This window comes from Bradysia coprophila, unplaced genomic scaffold, assembly GCF_014529535.1.
Source record: "Bradysia coprophila strain Holo2 unplaced genomic scaffold, BU_Bcop_v1 contig_151, whole genome shotgun sequence".
Lineage (NCBI taxonomy): Eukaryota > Metazoa > Arthropoda > Insecta > Diptera > Sciaridae > Bradysia > Bradysia coprophila.
The window spans coordinates 725,690-745,424 of NW_023503423.1; the positions used below are offsets into that span (position 1 = coordinate 725,690).

The 19,735-nt window shown below is 36.6% G+C and overlaps 1 protein-coding gene across 6 annotated transcripts; it reads left to right on the forward strand.

Moving 5' to 3' along the window:
- The first annotated feature begins 1,147 nt into the window (after positions 1 to 1,147).
- Positions 1,148 to 19,093, forward strand: LOC119074301. 6 transcript variants are annotated; one of them, XR_005087176.1, is made up of 18 exons: positions 1,150 to 1,853; positions 5,354 to 5,487; positions 5,553 to 5,749; positions 5,813 to 5,954; positions 6,294 to 6,393; positions 6,452 to 6,628; positions 6,688 to 7,040; positions 7,415 to 7,536; positions 11,475 to 11,603; positions 11,667 to 11,774; positions 11,840 to 12,029; positions 12,831 to 12,952; positions 13,030 to 13,129; positions 13,218 to 13,366; positions 13,428 to 13,543; positions 13,809 to 13,858; positions 16,613 to 16,795; positions 16,861 to 17,002. XR_005087176.1 is itself a non-coding variant. In XM_037180320.1 (18 exons), the coding sequence occupies exons 2-18, from the start codon at positions 5,357 to 5,359 to the stop codon at positions 17,011 to 17,013; spliced, it is 2,598 nt and encodes an 865-aa protein (XP_037036215.1). In that variant the 5' UTR covers positions 1,150 to 1,863; positions 5,354 to 5,356; the 3' UTR covers positions 17,014 to 19,093. The 6 variants fall into 6 exon arrangements, 5 of the variants coding, with proteins under 5 accessions (XP_037036218.1, XP_037036215.1, XP_037036214.1 ...); XM_037180320.1 differs by having other exon boundaries at positions 1,150 to 1,863; positions 13,733 to 13,858; positions 16,861 to 19,093; XM_037180319.1 differs by having other exon boundaries at positions 13,733 to 13,858; positions 16,861 to 19,093.
- Positions 19,094 to 19,735: the final 642 nt, after the last annotated feature.

Consider the following 19,735-nt stretch of genomic DNA (forward strand, 5'->3'; position numbering starts at 1 on the left):
AAAAGTATTTAAAAAAAAACAGTGACTGAAGCGAAGGACTTTACACAAAAGCCAACAAAAACTACATTTTTCTATTGGGTTTTGTTTTCCTCGTATATCCGTACATCGCATGTCTGTCCTCAACAATCATACAAAATTAACTAAATATTTGCGATTGCTGTGCATAACTGTCGACGGTGTCGTAACATCTTGTCTTTACCTCATCGAATTGCTCAGCCGAATACATCTATATACATAATACAGAACACGCATTTAATAAATTTCGTCATAGATACACCGAACGAAAAGTGATGAGTAAACACAGGCTACACCATCCTTTCCGTAACGAATATAGAATAAGAAAATCGATTCGTTCAGATGAAAGCAAAATGCCGGTATGTTTATGTTTTTCTCTTACGATAAAAAAAGTACTTCGTTGAAATGCCTTTTCCTATTCTGTCTGTGACGTAAAACAGAAAATATCGATGACGTCAACATGCAATACGCAAACTCTGAAAATTACATTTTCCTTTATTCTCGTCTCGTATGTGTTTAAATTAAGCCCGTACGAAGCACACGGGCGTTTGCGTTTTCATCACGATTGTGATTGCCTGGAGAAAAGCGAAATTGGACATTGTTGACATAGTGCCAATGGAATGTTGTTCGTATCGAGACCTATTATTTGTAAAATTTAACGAAATTTGTGAAATTCAACGAAATTTGTGAAATTCAACGAAATTTGTGAAATTCAACGAAATTTGTGAAATTCAACGAAATTTGTGAAATTCAACGAAATTTGTGAAATTCAACGAAATTTGTGAAATTCAACGAAATTTTAAGAAATTTAACGAAATTTGTGAAATTCAACGAAATTTGTGAAATTCAACGAAATTTGTGAAATTCAACGAAATATGTGAAATTCAACGAAATTTGTGAAATTTTACTAATTTCAATAAATTCAACGAAATTTGGAAAACTGAACGAAATTTTGCGAAATTGAAGGGAATCCTAATCGGTACTAGGGTAAACTGGTCGTAATAAAAAAAAAATACTTAAAGAGTTGCTGTTAAAAATCATATCTCATTCAGCATCCGTATCGTACGGGTCTCGTTGCGTTGCATGTGTTTTGATGTTATATTTTTAAATGAAACCGATGATGGTGAGACTATCCAAATTAACTTGAGAAATATTCAAACTTAATCTTCAGTTGTTCGTTTGCCGTTGCTCGTGTGGACAATTCGCCCGCTTTCTAAATCGGATCGTGCATATCGATATATTTGTGCTACACAGGATATTAATTATCAAGTCGAGAGCCGTGTGTGCCACTCTCCCGACATCACCTAAAGCAAGCAAATAAACACTGTAATCCAATACGTATGGGCATTAGACTTAGTTCTGGGTGATTATTTACAGAATCAAGTGAGAGTTTTTTCTCTACAATTTAGAGTAAATGAACAAAATAGTGTTACGAGAACCAAATAAGAAGTCTGTTGATTACACATCAACAGTTGTAGCCGATTTTTCTTACAGTAAAATTTATAATACGGCAAATTGGTGTGGTAATATAAAAATCGGATGATGAGAAGAAAAAAAATGAAAAATCAGACATCGAAATGTTAAAAGAAAAATTGTGTGTAACTCGGTTAAAAATAGCTTGAAGCTGCAGGAATATCATTTTAATGAAAGTGGAACACGAATTTTGGTATAGTTGGTGAAGTTATTGAATAATTTTGGTAAAACGAGTTGTGCACGGATAACTCCGGATAACTATTGAAGACATCAACAACTAAGGATGATATAAAGTCCAAATGTTCAAATGTAGAATTGAATAAACGAACACTGAACCGCATCCAATAATATCCAATTTCTATAAAGTAAGTATAAGTAGTTCGACTACATACGTATTACTGCCAAAACTCCATTTACATACATTTGTACACACAATATGAATCTTATACGGTTGGGTGGGCGATTTGTGATCATTCCATTCATTGTAAATGAATCAATAAATTCAATGACCTACCACAATGCTATTGGTTTGAGAATAAATTTAAACATTTTATCGTTGGATGCCGTTCTCGAGCTTTAATCTGATTTCGGCAGTCATGCTAGTGTATAGCCTTGTCGAATTTAAAAAAAAATTCTCTGTTTTATTATTAAAAATCTCTTAAAATAGACTCAAACAGAGATAAATTTATACACGTGCAACGTAAATAAGATTACACTTTTTTACTTCACCGAGTTCGATGCCGAGAGATACAGTGTGTTGTCGGTGTGTGCATATTCATATATATATCTTATTATATCTTGTCTCAATATAATTAAACACGATCCCTGGTGATGTGATGACACCGTAATACACATAAAAATTTATAAATTAAAAGGCGAATTTCGTTTTTCTTTTCTCCGGAAAATATATTCAATTTTCCATTTTCCTTGCGTTCGTGAGTACGATTTTCATTTTACAAAATGTGAATGACACTGCCTAATGGTTTATTTTAAAATTTATCCAAAATGTGTGTGTGCGTTACATTCGAATCGAGCATGCATCTGCAACAACTGTAAGACTTATTTTCGTTTTACTTATATTTACAAGAAGACAAGTGAAAGTGAATGTGTATTCCAATTGATGCAAACAGTATTTCCGGTAGGGAGGCAATATTTTTCGTAGTAATTGTCATTTTTGTTAAAACTAATGAAGTATAAGATCCACCAAAAAACCCTAAAGGGTGAAAGTGTGACGCAAGTCCCTGTTTCTATTTACAAAATAACTGATATCGCTGAGGGTGACGCTTTCTGAGGCGAAAGTTTTATCAACAAAAAATTGACACAAAAAATTTAAGAAAGAAAATTTTAGAAAAAACTGCGTCACAAGTGGCAGATGTTGAGGAAACTAATGTTAGGAAAATAGTTAAAACAGGGAAAAATATGTCCGCCACATGTGACGCAATTTTTTCTAAAATTTTCTTTCTTAAATTTTTTGGGTCAATTTTTTGTTGATAAAACTTTCGCCTCAGAAAGCGTCACCCTCAGCGAAATCAGTTATTTTGTAAGTAGAAACAAGGACTTGCGTCACACTTTCACCCTTTAGGGTTTTTTGGTGGATATCAGGTCTTTTGGAAGTTTATGGAAGTTGGGAAGTGCCAGAAAAATCATCTCTCATCCCAAAATTTAGGAACCAACCTCGGAACACCTCACTTATATCGAAAACAACCCAAATCCATCGAAAAATCAGATGGAAGTTAGGAAGTGCCAGAGAAATCATCTGTCATCCCAAAATTTAGGAACCAACCTCGGAACACCTCATTTCTATCTAAAATAACTCTAATCTATCGAAAAATCAGATGGAAGTTAGGAAGTGCCAGAGGAATCATCTCTCATCCGAAAATTTAGTAACCAACCTTGGAAGCATCACTCATAACGAAAATAACCCGAATCTATCAAAACACTTTTTCCAACATTTGCCATAATTCATAATTACTAGCTGAAAAAAAAAATCTTCTAACACACACACACACTGTTATATGGCATTGTATGGAAACTTCCGGGAGTCCTAGCTCCCAAAAACGCTTGCATACCCCCATTTTTTTAAAATCTTATTTTAATCTAGGGCCCGAGGTTGACCTATAACCAAAATTTCAGGAACATCGTAAGAAACGTTTAGGAGTTACGAAATCGTCCTTTTTCATAGGAACTAACTAACTAACTGACTAACGTAGCCACTTTAAGTTATCTAAAAACACGAAATTTTGCTTATTTTCATACAAAAATCAATATTTCGAATTTCAATATCTCGGCCAATTTTGAAGCTGCAGTAACGTGTGATAGCTCGTTGAGCTCGTATGGATTCCTAGATTCCAGATATCTTAGTTTGGGCGCTATTGGAGTTAAGGGGGAGAAGTCAAAAAGTTGCTGTAAATATGCTCCGTCGTCCTCAAAATTTTTTTTGTAAAACATTTTTGGTAGTGGACTTGCGTCACGCCCGCTTACTAACGTGCGGGCATGATTTTGTGACGATTCAAATACCGAGGGGTAATTCGGGTTCTATGACTAGTTACATAGTTAGAGCGTTAAGCTTGTCTGTGAAAGTCTATATACGACAAAGTCAGAGCGTTAAGCTTGTCGGTGAAAGTCCACATACGACATTCAAATATAGCTCTGGTACAAGCATAGTCTTCGAATGCCACCCATTCTTTTTGATGAAAGAGTAGCATCACATACAATTTAAAAACGTTTCACGTTCAGCTACACTGGAGATTCTACAGTACACAAGTTGACGGAATTATAACAAAATAACTCCACAACATCTGCATCGCAATTGATAAATGGCCAACATCTACATACGATGTTTAACCATTGCCTTGATGTTTAGATCGACCGGACCATTGCACGATTGTGCCCAATTCGATTCTTCGGCTCGTTGCTCAATCTGAAACTACATTGCTGACCATTATTAGGGTGACGTGATTCCGACCAATTCATGGCGACTTTCGGTTTGACCATAACAACATTGGTTCAATTCATAGTCTTTAAGTAGCTGTTTCTGCCGTTACAGCGAAACCAATGTAACTGATACTGCCGTTACCGCGAAATACTTCTGCTTAGCCACCATAAGCGTATATATTTTGTACACTAAATTTATTAGCGACAAACAGTACATCTTGGGCCCATAACCTGTTGGAAGTGAAGGACTGGATGCAGGATATTTAGGATAAGACCTTTATCCGGACTTAAATTAAAACACGTCTTTGCCTATCGGCTGTTTATTGAAAAGTGACTAACAACATTGTTCTCTTAACTAAGGTCACTAAGACTTTGTGATCCTTTTAGACTGCTTGTCTATATCCCTAGTTAGAATTATATCAAGTGCATATTCCAACATTACTTCCATCGATCAAAGCATTTTTAATGTGTTGATTTCAAATCTTGTACTTCAATTTTTTTAACAAGCATTTTACGGTATAAAGGACCATATACCCAGGCCTTGTCATTATTTATGTCGTCGTTAGCGATAACAGATGAATAGCCTCATGTGACAGGTTAAAATGACGGTCTAGAATCATCGGTCCATTCCCGTAACTTTCTGGCTTACTGTACTGGACGACTTTTTCGATGATGTTTCAGTCAGAAAGTGATCATTTCTTTCAAGAAGAAGTCGTAATGAAAAGTCTTGAAAAAAGTTTTGAAAGGAAATCAAACTCAACGTCCTTAGTTTTGCTTAATTCTCATTCTCACTTTGTCTTAACATCTATTTGTTTTTGCTAAGGACAATATTGTTGGAAATTATCGTTAGTGTTTGAACTATTCTTATTGGCTGACGAGCTCTACTGTCGAGTAAACCGAACCCTAACATTTTCGTACAAAATTTTCGCAGAAAATGGCATTGGTAATGTTGCCTTGCGATTTACCATGGTGGACTAACATACATAAGAAATTAACGAATCTCCAAGAGTGCACCGAACTGGATGGAATGTTAGACATTATGCAGAAGATACATGACTTGTGCAAGTACGAAATAGTTGAAATATAAATCATTATATCGGTCTGACATTAAGTTATAAATGCGTTCATAGTGTCAGCTTGGACCCGGACGAAGATCGACGAGATCCAACTTTATTCGATGGACTAAAATCATTTGTTACAAGTGAAATGGACGCCTTTGAAATGGAACATTTCCTTTCTGTAACAATAAAAAATCTAGCCAAACGAGCACAAAGTCTTAAAATGCATCGGCCAGCTAGAGGCTTAGAGTTTAGCCTTCAACAGCAAGGTAAATGTAACATTGTGATGAATTGATTGATACCTGTAATGAAGCAAAGTCGATTCGATACAGCTGATTCCGTGGAAATAAATTACGATTTAGTGGCAGCTTTATTGGCCAATGCATTCTTTTCCACATTTCCAAAACGAACTGAAAAAACGCATCCAACTCTACAAGACTTCAATTTTACACACTTTTTTAAAGCTTTACAAACGTAAGTTCTCATACATTTCGACGAAAAACAGAATTAAAAGAAAACTCTTTCATGCTTCCGGTGTGAATGGTCTTAAATGAGGGGATGGAATTAGGAGTTTTCGCACCGCAGTAAAGAGTTTAGTCTGTAATTCGAGACACCGTCGATAAAATTGCTACTCGAGCGCGGAAACAAAATTCGTGCGAGAAAATTGCGTTTTTCTTACCTTATTTTCTATCCGGCGGCGATTTGCCACCCTCGAAATAATCCCTCTACTGAACGTTCCTCGAGATCTTCCAATTGTTCCAAATTTCTGTCCAATTTAACAAGATAAACTGTTCACTGTCACTCTCCTCACAGCAACAGCCAAAAGGCAAAATTTCGAAGTTTTTTGAATTACTTCGATTGGATCGAAAATGATGTCAATGAGCAAGATGGTTTCATTCGGATTTCCAGACAAGTAAGATGCCTACTCCAACACAAATGAATATACATAATGAATCCGATTTATTATACAGGTTATGACTGGAAAGCAATGGCTTACCATTGAAGACTGGCTAGAATGTGGGCTTCCATTATGTTCGCTTGAAGTGAAGCATGAAGGTAAAATTGAACGGAGTAAACAAGAAGTTGTTCAAACAGTATTTGTTAGTCCCAGACTTGGAGGAAATGTACTACACAGTGGTAGTTCACAGGTAACGATCGATGGTTTATAAATGCTCAGACAAATTTTAAAGGATTTGACTTTCGCTAGGAATGCATACATTTCAGTACCTTTCCGGAGATATTAGCCACTCTTTTATACGTAGAAGCACTGGAAGACAACGAAGCAATTTTAATAGAAAATGCCCGGCAATTGACTCGAATTATGGATCCGAAAAACAAATCCGTTTTAGAGACATTGGAATGTCCTCGAAAAGTTTCATTAGTTTTAATTGATGCCGAAAACTATTCCGAATATCCGATTAGTCAATTCGAAGAAGACAACGTACTCAGAGAATTAAATAAGTGCCTCCTAGCTTTTAGACAGAAATCAAAGACTTCGATATTGGACAGTCGTGATCGTAGAAGTGCAACGAAGGACCATTCAATGCAGAGAAAATTTGGGTACGCACACTGACAAAAAAGTTTCGAACAACTCACCTGTAGCAGGTAACTTTGTCTCCAGGTAATCTACATTACCTGCCACAGCTGTATTTTTTGTATGTGGCGCTACAGCTGTGGCAGCTATTGTAGGTTACCTGGAGACAAAGTTACCTGCAACAGCTGAGTTTTTCGAAACTTTTTTGTCAGTGCAGAGAATTACAGTGACTGTCTATTAGTTGTGAAATTCGTGAAATTTATTGAATTAGGTTTTTGTTAAATTTTGGTACTTTGGCAAAAGTTCGTTAAATTTCACAAAATTTCGTTTAATTTCTCAAATGCAGAATTTCGTTAAATTTCAATGTCTAAAAATTTCGTTAAATTTTTTGCATTTTAAGATTATCGCCGATCGGAGAAAGTGGTACCAATTCTCCAAAAGATGTGTCAACAACGATTGTTATACGACAACCGTCTACTAGTACAAAAAGATCAAGCTATGATTCGGAAAAACTTGGAAATGGTATGTTCTTGTGAACACTAAAAGTAGAATGTGCCACAGTCCGACAGTGTGCTTTGTGATGAAACGATATGGAAATTTATTTTAACGTCTTAAAGTACAGTTTCCACTTAAAAAGAGCACTCCGTTTAGCCTCCGTCTACATGACAGTTGTAAAATAGAACAAAAGAACTGTCACGCAAACGGAGTGGAAATTGAATTTATGTGACAGTTCCTTTACAACTGTCATGTAAACGGAGGCTAAACGGAGTGCTCTTTTTAAGTGAAAACTATACTTAAAGGATGCCACTGTCGCTTGATGAACATTGAACCGATAAAAAATCCGAAAAGTCTTGAAATTTCTTAAAAAATCATAAAAATGATTCTTCTTCTTCTTCTTCTTTTTCAGCCTGTTTCTATCCACTGCTGGATGTAGGCCTCTCCAACTTCTTTCCATTTCGTACGATCCATTGCCATTTGCTGCCAGTTTGTACCTGCAATATTCTTAATTCCGTTTGTCCATCTCTCTGGTGGTCTACCTATAGCTCGTCTTTTATATGGTCGCCAGTTCATGATCTTTTTGGTCCAACGTTCGTCTGTCCTTCTTGCAATATGTCCCGCCCAGCTCCATTTCAGAGATGCTATTCTTTCCATGACATCAACGACCCTGGTTTGTTGTCGAATCCATTGATTCGTCATTCTGTCTCTGAGTGTTATTCCAAGCATACTCCGTTCCATGGCTCTTTGTGTCACTCTCAATTTTTCTTCGGATGCTTTCGTTAAAGTTAACGTTTCCGCTCCATAAGTGAGCACTGGAAGGACACAAGTGTCGAAAACTTTGCGTTTCAGACTATTATTCATTTTGCTTTTGAAAATTAGTCTGAGTTTTCCGAACGCTGCCCATGCAAGACCAATCCTACGTCTTATTTCTGCAGTTTGGTTGTCCAGACCTAACTTCAGCTTATGTCCTAGATATACGTAGCTGTCGACTCGTTCAATGACAGTGTCACCAATTTTGATTTCTCTATCGTCCCCGATGTTGGTCATGACTTTTGTTTTCGATAAGTTCATCTTGAGGCCAACTTTGTTTGCCTCTTCACTTAACTGTTGTAGCATAAGCTGAGCCTGACCTAGATTCGCTGCTATCGGTACTATGTCATCAGCGAAGCGGAGATTGCTCAGGTACTCTCCATTTATATTTATTCCCATTTTACTCCAGTTTAACTTCCTAAAAACACTCTGCAGAATCGCCGTGAATAATTTCGGTGAAATGGTGTCACCCTGCCTTACACCTCGGCCAATTCTGAATTTCTCCGTGCTCTTATGAAGTTTTATACATGAAGTAGCATTTTTGTACACATATCGAATTGTGTTGGAGTACCTTGAGTCTACTCTACATTCGTCTAATGCGTCCAATATCGACCATGTTTCCACTGAATCGAAAGCTTTTTCGAAGTCTATGAATAGCAAGACTATGTCGATGTTGTATTCACGACACTTCTCAATAAGCGTTCTCATCACTTGCAAATGGTCGTTTGTGCTGAAACCAGATCTGAAAGCAGCTTGTTCAACAGGTTGGTAGAAGTCGAACTTGTTAGTGTTCCTCTTCGTAATGATTTTCATAAACAACTTGTAGAGTGTTGACAATAGGCTTATGGGTCGGTAATTTTCCAGCTTTGTTATGTCTCCTTTTTTATGCAGCAATGTAATTACCGCATTTTCCCAAGCTTCTGGTACTTCTTCCCATTGGAGACATTGATTAAACAAAGCCGTGATTGCCTTTAATAAGGAGTCTCCACCTAGTTTAATGGCTTCCACTGGAACACCATCTTCTCCTGGAGACTTTTTGTTTTTCATCTCGGCTACTGCGGCCTTGACTTCATCAACAGTTATGTCGGGCATATCCTCCGATCCCACGTTTCTTATTATTGGTCTATCTTCGGTTTCTTCCGTTGGACTCTGTCTTGCTGAAGAAAACAAATTCTCATAAAATTCTGTTGCAATATTTAATATCGCATTTCGATCCGTTTGGATCGTTCCTGTTTTGTCTCGTAATTTGAAGATTTCTTTTTTGGCGTTTGTCATTTTTCTCCGTAGGACTTTCATATTACAGTTAGCTTCAATTATGTTTTGAGCCAATTGGACATTATATTTTCTTTCATCTGATCTCCTTGCTTTGTTGATACTTTTAGACAAGTTCCGGTATTCCACCGAATCTCGTCCTCCGTTTTTTACCAACTCTGCTCTGCTTGCGATCAGGTCTAATGTTTCTCTGCTGAGTTTTGATTCTTTCCCTTGGACGGATTTGCATTTGGATTTCATGAAACCCATTATTGTATCGACGATTTTGGTATTCAATTCGTCCAATGTTTCACATTGATTGTTGACGTTATCTAATTCGGCAGTCATTTTCGTAGCAAATTCTTCATTTTGTGTGTAAAGCCGTTGTACGTCAATCCTTTCACTTTTTTGAACTAGTTGTGATCTTTGAAATCTGGTATTTAACGTGACTCTTGCACGAACCATTCGGTGATCACTACCGGTTGAAAAATTGTTTAGGACCGTAACGTTCTTAACGGTTGACTTACAGCCAGTTATGATGTAATCGATCTCATTTTTCGTTACACCATCTGCACTAGCCCAAGTCCATTTCCGTTGAGGCTTTCCTGCAAAAAATGAATTCATTGCGTACAAATTGTGTTGCTGTAGGAAGTTGAGTAAAACATTTCCACGCTCATTTCTTTGGTCGTTGCTAAAACTGCCAATAGAAACTTCGGAGTCTTCTTCTCGTTTTCCCAGCTTCGCATTGAAATCCCCGATTAGATATTGGTAATGTGATTGGTTTTCGTCCAGAGCTTTCTCGACATCTTCATAGAATCTTTCTACTTCTTCGTCATCATGGGTGGACGTGGGTGCGTAAACCTGAATTAATTTGACACTGTATCTGTTATTTATCTTCAGGCTTACGTATATCACTCGATCGGATATGCTTTTCGTGTGAGTTATGCGATCCGACCACCGCTTGTTTATGAACAATCCGACACCGTGCATCAGCATCTGACTATCACTTCCTCGGTAGAAGAATGTATGCCCTGATTGTAATTTCAGGCATTCCTCTCCAGGTTTTCTCACTTCGCTCACTCCCACAACATCCCATTTTATCTTTTCTAGCTCTTCTTCCATTTCTTGCATTTTTTGTCTTGACGACAATGTTCTGGCATTTTATGTGGCAATGTATAATTCGTTGTGGCTTCGTTTGAAGGTTTTTAGCATTAAAACACCACGCTTGCTACTGCGGGTTGGTGAGTATGAAAGCTTTACTTTGCTCGCCCCCGGTAATCCCCGAGCTCTGACCCGCGCATTTCTGCACGTACCGGGACCACAGTGCCTATCAAAGTGCACAGTGCCCGACGGGGTAGTGTTACTCTTTTTGAACATTCTTTTCCATAAAGCTTTGCCCATTCTTTTGAACCTATCTGAGCAAAAGGTTATTGACGTCTTTTAAAGGACGTCGTTGAAAAGCTTAACCTAGTAGCTAATAAGAATTCTGGGATCGTTCTATCCTTGGGCTTCCTGATCGTGTTGTTTCGCCTCAACGTTGGTCCCTTAACCCCAATTCTTTTGGCTTCCAACTCACGATTCATTCAGCCTTAAGATTGATCTATCTAATCCTATCTTATCTACTGCTACGTCCTCGTTAAACTTCATTCCCTCCACTCTTTTTCAAACTGGCTTGGGACAGTCTTTGGCGGTGTTATAAAAATGATTACAAAGTCCTAAAAAAATCTTAAAAGCCCCTGAAAGTTCTTGAAACTACTTAGAAATTCCTTAAAAAATCTTAAAAATTTGTAAAAATTCTTAAAAGTTCCCAAAAATTCTGAAAATTTTTAAAAATTCTTAAAAGTTTCCAGAAATTCTTGAGATTCATATCTCGACACTAAACTTCTATTAAATTTATTTAGACTTGGCTAGTCGTCGTTCGTACTTGTCGCCCGGTTCATTTTGCGGAAACGGTGGATCGGTAGTTTCTGGTCCGGTAGCAGCTAGTCAACGTAGAGGCAGATTTATAGTGCTTGGTTCGTCAGGAGAATGTAATTGTCTTATTTGTCTTGCTTGGGTGTTGCAATCTAATCTATAAACTTATGATTCGATAGGTTTACCTGTGAGTAGACGATTACTGCCGAACGATAACAGTAGCGTTTACTCGAGTTGTGATTCAGAGTCGGAAGAGTATCACAGCGCAAAAGCTAGTTTTGATAACGGTACAAAGTTACCGAGAACATAGCCGAGATTTGTCGTTTAAAAACATTTTTCTTTTTGAATTTAGACAGCGACGACGACGAAGTTTATGCAAAAAAGTATTCAAAAGAGCTGAACACACCGGAAAAGCGAAATACATTTGCTCAAAAACTTCGAGCAGCTCTTAAACAATCTGATAATTATACGGACAGTACGGATAGCAGTTATGCCGTCGATATAAGCATATCAGGATCGAAAGCTGGCGATGATGGAATAAGGTAAATTATTTCGACGAGCACTAATGAGCCCCTTTGCTTGCAATGTTAAAAATCAATTTTTCATCGCATGACTAGATAGTTATGTGAACTTTGAACTTAAAAGCTTTGACTAAACACCCACACCTTTCCTGCACATTGTTGGTGGAGTGTACGATTTTAATTGACATTCACTTTGCATAGAAACTAAATTGTATGAAATTGTTGCGGGAAGTACTTACGTTGCTCACGTAATGATTTATTGTTAACTGCAAATTTACGGGAGAGGACAATCAAAGTTCAGCCGAAATTTGCAGCAGCTGATTTTCCAGCTTCGGAGCTTCTTCCACTAAGGAAAGCGATTTTTGACCACTTTGTTTAAACTGGTCTCGGGGTCACACGTCAAAATGAGAGAAATCACCTACAAATTTAAACTGGGCTCAACTCTCAATTTCTTTTTTCATTGATAAATATTTGACAGCTGACCCCGAGACCAATTAAATTTAACTGGGTTTCGCTCTCCTTAAACACTGTATAGCCAGTTTTGTTTGTATGAATGAACCAGCTGACACAAATTTCAGCGAAAATTTGATTCCGTTTTTCTATAATGTTTCATTCGGAATTTTGCAGTTTTGGTAGGAAATTTGAATCTTAATTTATGATTTCACAACTAGGTGGCGCAATATTTTGGAGGGAAATTCGAATTTTACTTGATGATTAACTTGTACCACATTTTGGCGGGAAATTTGAATTTGCATGCTGAAAAGCCCCATGCCGCAGATCATTATTTTTTTTGTTAACAATTAACTTTACCCGAACATTTAGAATACGACGTGGTGGATCTCGTGGTTTCATGTTGACTGAAGACTCAATGGACGATGATTTTTATATCAATTCGCTAATCCAAGAGAAAGAATGGCTGGACAAATTTCGCAAAAAATTAAATGGTTCGAAATTTTGGCAATTTGTTTCAAATTTTCATGAAATTTGTTTAATCAAACGAATTAAATGTTTTCAATAACAGCTTCACCCCATAAACCAGAGACTAATGCCTCATCAAAATATAGTTTTAGCACGTCTGAGTTCAGTTCTGATTTAGAGGAATTGTATGACCAATTTGCCAAGTATGATCCGAATCTTATATTGTTTTGAATCCGAAATGTTTAACTAAAATGAAATTATTTTTCAATTTGTCCTGAATGCCAATCGAAGATGGTTAGGTGAACCGATTTTAAAAAATAATGTTAAGGAACTTGATCCTAGGGATGAGGCCGTTCTAAGTTTCGCTAACTCACTGCTAAAGCGCACGTTAAGCGAAAGTTTTGTCGGTATGTCCCTAACGGATGGTGTCATAAATGAGGGTAAGCATTTTCTGTAGCACTGTTACGGTATGGGGATTCTAAATAAGAAAACTTTTTTTAGAGTCACATGGAGGTGATAACGTAGTCCAAGAAACGAAAAAAACACGGCAAATCATGAGCTCCAGATCATTGTCTTTGGAGTTGGCGAAACACAAGCACCGATTGGCCGCACAACTGGTAAATACCAAACGTTCATTCTAACTGTATTTTATCCATCCGTGTAAATCGCAGACGATTGTTTTTTTTTTATTTTGTTTAAATACCTCGCTCGTAATTCATTCTGATATTTTTATGTTACACAATCATACAAACATATGCACACAACATATACCAACAAAAATCATGTTTACGTAACACGTCCTTTAGAAAATAAAACGCGAATTGACCAATTCATCAAAAAAAGCCAAGAAATTTCACCGAAACCATTTGTATTGGTCGATAGATCCGGTTCAGAGTCAACAGACAATTAACTGTGAGGATGTTGTCGTCAAGGTAATGTTGCTACTCCCGGCCGTATTCACTGTGATTGGGTGTGTATAACACGTGATTGTCTTATTGAGTTGATTTTTATGCGCCGTCACAGTCGTCACATTTGTTTGCCACTTACAATAAACGTTCATGACGGTTGTGGCCATAGACTGTGTTCGGCAAATTTTAAGCATAAGATGAAGTTATGCGTTACGGGTGTTACCATGCCTGTGACAACTAATTAAACTGAGGCTATTTCAATTTTTGTTTTTCGTTGTTGTCTTTGGGAATTCTGTGGGGATCTGATAAGCTTCAGTGAGCCAAACGATAGATTCATGAAGTGCAATCATTCTTCAACACTCCTCATTCAGATTATAACAACATGCAAAGTCATCATGTTTTGTGTGTTCTTGGAACAATTTAGTAGGCATGGGCGATAATGATAATGATTATTGATAATTATCGATTATCGATAATCAATAATTATCGACTTTTTTATCGAAAATTATCAAAAAAAATATCGATAATCGATAATTATTGATATTTTGATAATTATCAAGATATCGATATTCGATATATCGATATTTCGATCCGAAATTCCGATATTTATCGATCATTAATTTTCAGATAAATATCAAAATATCGATATTTTGATAATTATCGAATTTCGATATTTTGATAATTATCAAATTATCGATAACGATATGATTAATCGATTATCGATAATTTCTTTCGATTGATATTATCGATAATTTTGAACGTCCCCCATCCCTACAATTTAGATCAGTTCACATGGTTCTAGAGCTTGCGAGGATATTTTTGACATATCTGTTGTTTTTTCCGCTTTTTTGCAAATATATGGCTGATCTCAGATTTCCTCAAATTTTATGCTATCTTCAAGGGTTCGTTGAGACCTTGCCAAAGAACCACCATTTGTTGAAATTGGATCACCTTCAGATGAAATTTTCGCTCAAATTTATCATTTTTCTTGCGCGTCATGCAGTGCTGAATCGCAATTAAAATGTTCCAATTTCATTCTATTTCTTAGAACTCAGCGAAACCTTTCCAACGTAATATCGTAAAAATTTCGATATGTTTTTTAAGAATTGAAAATCGTCGATTTTGGAAAATTTCATAGAAAATTCCCCTTCTCAACTTCCTGAAAAGTCTGAAAAACATCGACAAAACGGAACAGAACGATTTAATTTCGTCGATTTGGGGTAGACTTCCACTAAAGTCGCTCCAACCCGTTGCAGTCATGGCAAGGTACTACTGAGGCTAGGCTATCTTACTATGCATACCATGTCACGGACTTGTGTCACTGCTGGCGGTCAGGTACTTAAGGAAATCACCATTTTTTTCACCTAAAGTCAACATGGACCTGGTGGTGTGTATACTCAAAATGTGCGTCGCTTCAATGCTTACAAGGCTAGCTAAAAAAGTTTTTTCACAAAATTGTTTCACTCGACTACTCGCAATAAAATGATTTTTGGGCTCTTTTGGCAGACCCATACTTCATGACCTCCATCGTCGACAACAAAATAAAGTTCAACAAACGTAGTACTACGTTTTACTCGCATCAGTTCAACGAATCGAATGAGCTATAACTCAAGAATATCCGTGACCCCTTGTCCCAAAATGTCTGATTTTGTTCGATGTTTTGGCGATATCACTCTTAAAAGAGACATCGATGCTTAGCTAAAATTGTAGCCAACATTTCCGTATCTTGTATTGCATTTTTGATGATATTATTTCTTCAGAATCCTTTTCGAAAAATGTATGACCGGAATAACGATCACGAATGTGCTTTGAATCATAGTACATTACTGCTATAAGGCTGCATATAAAAGACGTGTACGTATACGAGCGCTTGCGCGTACGAGTCTCTTTATACAGCCTTATAGCAGTGAGGTATTTTATCGCAGTAGGCAAACATCCCTTTTTCAAGCGATGTAATTTTGCTTGCAAAACCTTTAGCTCTCTTGGGTAAATTTGTTTACTCTTATGTACGTCATGTATATAGCGCACAATACACACATACCGTATCGTATGCGATAAAAATTAACTTTGGTTGTAGTCGTTTGACTACGCGAAGTTAACGCGTTGGACGTATAGTATACGTAGTGGGTGTGTAAATTGGCTGGCAGGCACTAAGAGTAATTATACCTAGAGAGGAAATTTGGAACAAAATACGAAATGTTTATTAGTATGTGTTTGCCCTCTTAATTAAGAGGACAAATTGTGCGTCAATGTATACATGTATTGGTGTAAAATTTTACGAAATGTGTATCTTATACAAACTAATGTTGGGACCACATCATTTCGTCGTACAAATTTCCTCTCTAGATATAAATAAAGGATAATTTAATTTAGAATTATGGTATGACAACACTATGAGGGCTCTTATCTGAACCATGACATCTAACAGAGATGAAGATAGTAAGTACAACCAAAGTTCTGAATTTCGATACCAATATGGTGTCTGTACGATGTAAGCTGTCTGAGATATAAATTGTAGGGCCACTCTCGTCGTGGCTTTTATTGCGCTCAAAACTGTGGCATTATGAGGGACACATAGGTTTTCTATCTAAATTATATCTACCATTTATATGCTTTCTCTCAATCAAAAAGTTAGTAGAACACTAAAGTTCTCGCCCCAAATAAGCCTAATGCTCACCGTAACATACTAAACGGTAAAACTGTGTCAATGTGCCAGCTTATTATTGGTTATCAAATTAATAATTTTCACAATAAAGAAAAAGAGAAAAACCTTTGCAGATTTCCCAACTACACGGAACCGGTAAAATTGGTTGCCGACCGGTTGCAACTGGAAATTGGGGTTGTGGAAACAGTCTTAGAGGTGACGTTCAATTAAAACTTGTCATACAATGGATGGCAGCTAGTGTGTCTGGCATCCCTGTATTGATATACTACACGTCTGGTGATGAGAAACTGACAAAGGTATTGGACAGATCTCTGTCAATTTTCCAATATTATTTGTAACAGAAAAACGTTGTCTATACCAGCTGGACACTGTGTGCAGAGTTTTGCTGGATCGTAAATGGACTGTTGGTGAATTAGCATCGGCGACTTTGGCTTATGCTCAAGACTTATTGGATCATCCAAATGATTCGCTCCTGAGAAATCAATGTTTCTTTGAAAAATTGATTGGAATTTAAATGTTAAACGGCTGTTCATGTTCATCCGTTATCGACGATGACTACGAGTAAATAAGCGATGAGTCATGACTTAGTGTACTGTTAATATGACAATGGAGACAATCCCGTTACAACCCAATGCACCCGTTTGTATAGGTTGAAGTAAAAGCTTCAACAAGAAAGAAAGAAAAAGTGGTGTGGTATCAATTTTTGTGAATAAATGTGTTTAACAGATTCGTGTAATCAGACTCGATTTGAGAATAATTAAGAATTCTTAAATATTCCGGGAAAAATTCTTTGAGACTTTTGAAAATAATACACAAATTTGGGCGTCTGATTCTTAAGTAATTTTTTGGTAAATATTCAATAATCGTGATTTAGACTTAGTTTCCCAAAATGATTCGATTTTTTTTATGTCTTCCTCTTATTGACGCAAGTTTATGGCGTATGTGTGTTACGTTTTATCTTTTGAAAATCTGAAACTTTATATTATACAAAGAAATAAAAAACTTTTCACCAAAATTTTATTCGTAAGGTCTATCTCTAACTTTTATAAAAAAAAGGTATTTTATTGCCTGCCCCATGCGAAAATTGACTATTACACGGCTGTTTACCATCTGCGAAAGTGATCCATTACACTAGGGATATTTGGGGTTTATTTCAAGTTGACAGTTCTTTCAAGTAAAATTTGCCTTGCTTTCATTTTATCTTTTTTGTTGAATGAATCGATCGATCGAAAAAGAATATAAGAAGTGTCGGTAAAATAAAAAAATTTTGGTAAAAATATTGATCGATGAACACAGTTATTTGAGAAAAACTTGTTGCGCAAGAATTCGCAACACACAGAATTGTCGGCCATATTTATTGTAACAATAATTTTGATGTTCCGAAGTAACACTTTATGGCCACACATTTCATTGTATTTTTCACTTGTAACACTAAATGCTTTTGCTTATAGTACAAACACTGCGCTTTGTTGCACATTTTTTTGAAAACCTTAAAAAGGACTAACAAAATAATTGCACAAACAATGCGTCTTCATCGATACTAACTGCGAAAAACTATTCAATGTCAACATGTCACCAACGCAATTGTAACCACTGTTGCGACAATACTAATGTAACACGAGTGCTGTTTTCGGGATCAATTTTTTAGGAGACGTGTAGCGTGTGAGCCGATTTCGTCAGTACACTAGATTTGTTTGTAAACGTTTTATCGGAAGAACATATTTATTTTTGTTTTGTTGGTTTATTGAGATACTTAATTTACGTACACTGATAAAAAAGATTTTGGCGGTGTACTTCGGATATGTATGATATACTTCTGTTATGCATAGTATGCGTCGGGTATGTATGGCAAACCTGTCGTATGTAAGTTTACGTACGATATGTGTGCCATACATCTCACGCGTGTAGTCGACGTAGGACATGTGTAAAATTTTGGTATGTGTAACTTCATCGCAAAATTACCTCATACGCCCAACACGTTTGAGAAAAGCACACGTTTAGGATGTTTGTATACGCATGGTAAGTATGATGTCAAAAGATCGTACTTGTTGTGCGTTAACATTCGTACACTGTGCATTTTATATTAATAGCAACTATGTCAAGTCCTTTACGTACATGAGATGAATGTATCTGTATCAGGATTTTAGGATTCACTTAAAAACAGAAATATAAAATTCAGTCATTTAAATTTCAAAACGTTTTATTCCCTGAGTTCCAATCTCATACTGTTGAAATATCGAAATATTACGCAAAAAGAAGAAGAAGGAATTACGATTACGATTCTCGATATTAGGTCATTGTCATATACCATAGTTCTAATTAGAATAAAAAAAAATATTTTCAAAGTTTCATATGTGTGTCATGTAAGTAAACGTATAGCATGTATAAGTACTTTGTGTGCAAACGTGCTCCACGTTTACCTACTTCTACCAACGCTTCACAATACAACTATCAATGTAGTATGTCTTAATTGCAACATTGGTTGAAGCGCCGCTTTGAGATCAAGAGGTCCCCAGTTCAAACCCAGCACCAAACATGGAGAAAATTTTTATCTAAGAAAAAGTTACGATATAAATGAATAAAAACACGAAAAATAAAAAAATTAAAATTAAAAAGAACGAAATTTGACGAAATAATGTACATCAAAATTTCATTTTATTTCGGATACCAGAGCAAACGTACTGGACGTTTACTGACGCAGTGCACGTGTACTAAACGTTCCCGAAGTTCGATCCAAAAATAGCTGTCTGCCAGCCAATTTACACGTCCACTACGTACAGTACACGTCCAGCGCGTTAACTTTTCTATCAGTGTAGAATTTCTGCAGAACAGCCGTGTAATAGTCAATTTTCGCATGAGCAGGCAATAAACCAGAATACGTTGGATGCTGCGACGTAATTCATTGCTCTCGGACACAATTTTGTGGAACTCGCAAACTCACTCGTGCTTTTGAGCAACAAGCTTCGGTAACTGTTTTCTCGACAAGTGTAGTTGCATACCTCGCCTTCGGCTCGGATATGCAAACTCTACACTTGCCTCGAAAGCGGTTACCGAAGCTTGTTGCTCAAAAACTTACTCGTGAGTTTGCTCGTATCACAAAATTGTGTCCTTGTGTAATGAATTACTTTCGCAGCATCCAACGTAATCTACTATTATATGTCTAGGGATAAAAACACGATACTTTTCATTTTTATCCCGAGTTATGTAATGGATTTTACATGCTGAGGGAGTCGAAG

What these genes read in the sequence shown, in the direction of transcription:
- LOC119074301 (XM_037180320.1), top strand. Translation starts at nt 5,357, where the DNA reads ATGGCATTGGTAATGTTGCCTTGCGATTTACCATGGTGGACTAACATA. An exon ending in TTTTTTAAAGCTTTACAAAC is followed by an intron (nt 5,955 to 6,293) that starts GTAAGTTCTCAT and finishes CTCTCCTCACAG; the next exon opens with CAACAGCCAAAAGGCAAAAT. An exon ending in TCAATGCAGAGAAAATTTGG is followed by an intron (nt 7,041 to 7,414) that starts GTACGCACACTG and finishes TTGCATTTTAAG; the next exon opens with ATTATCGCCGATCGGAGAAA.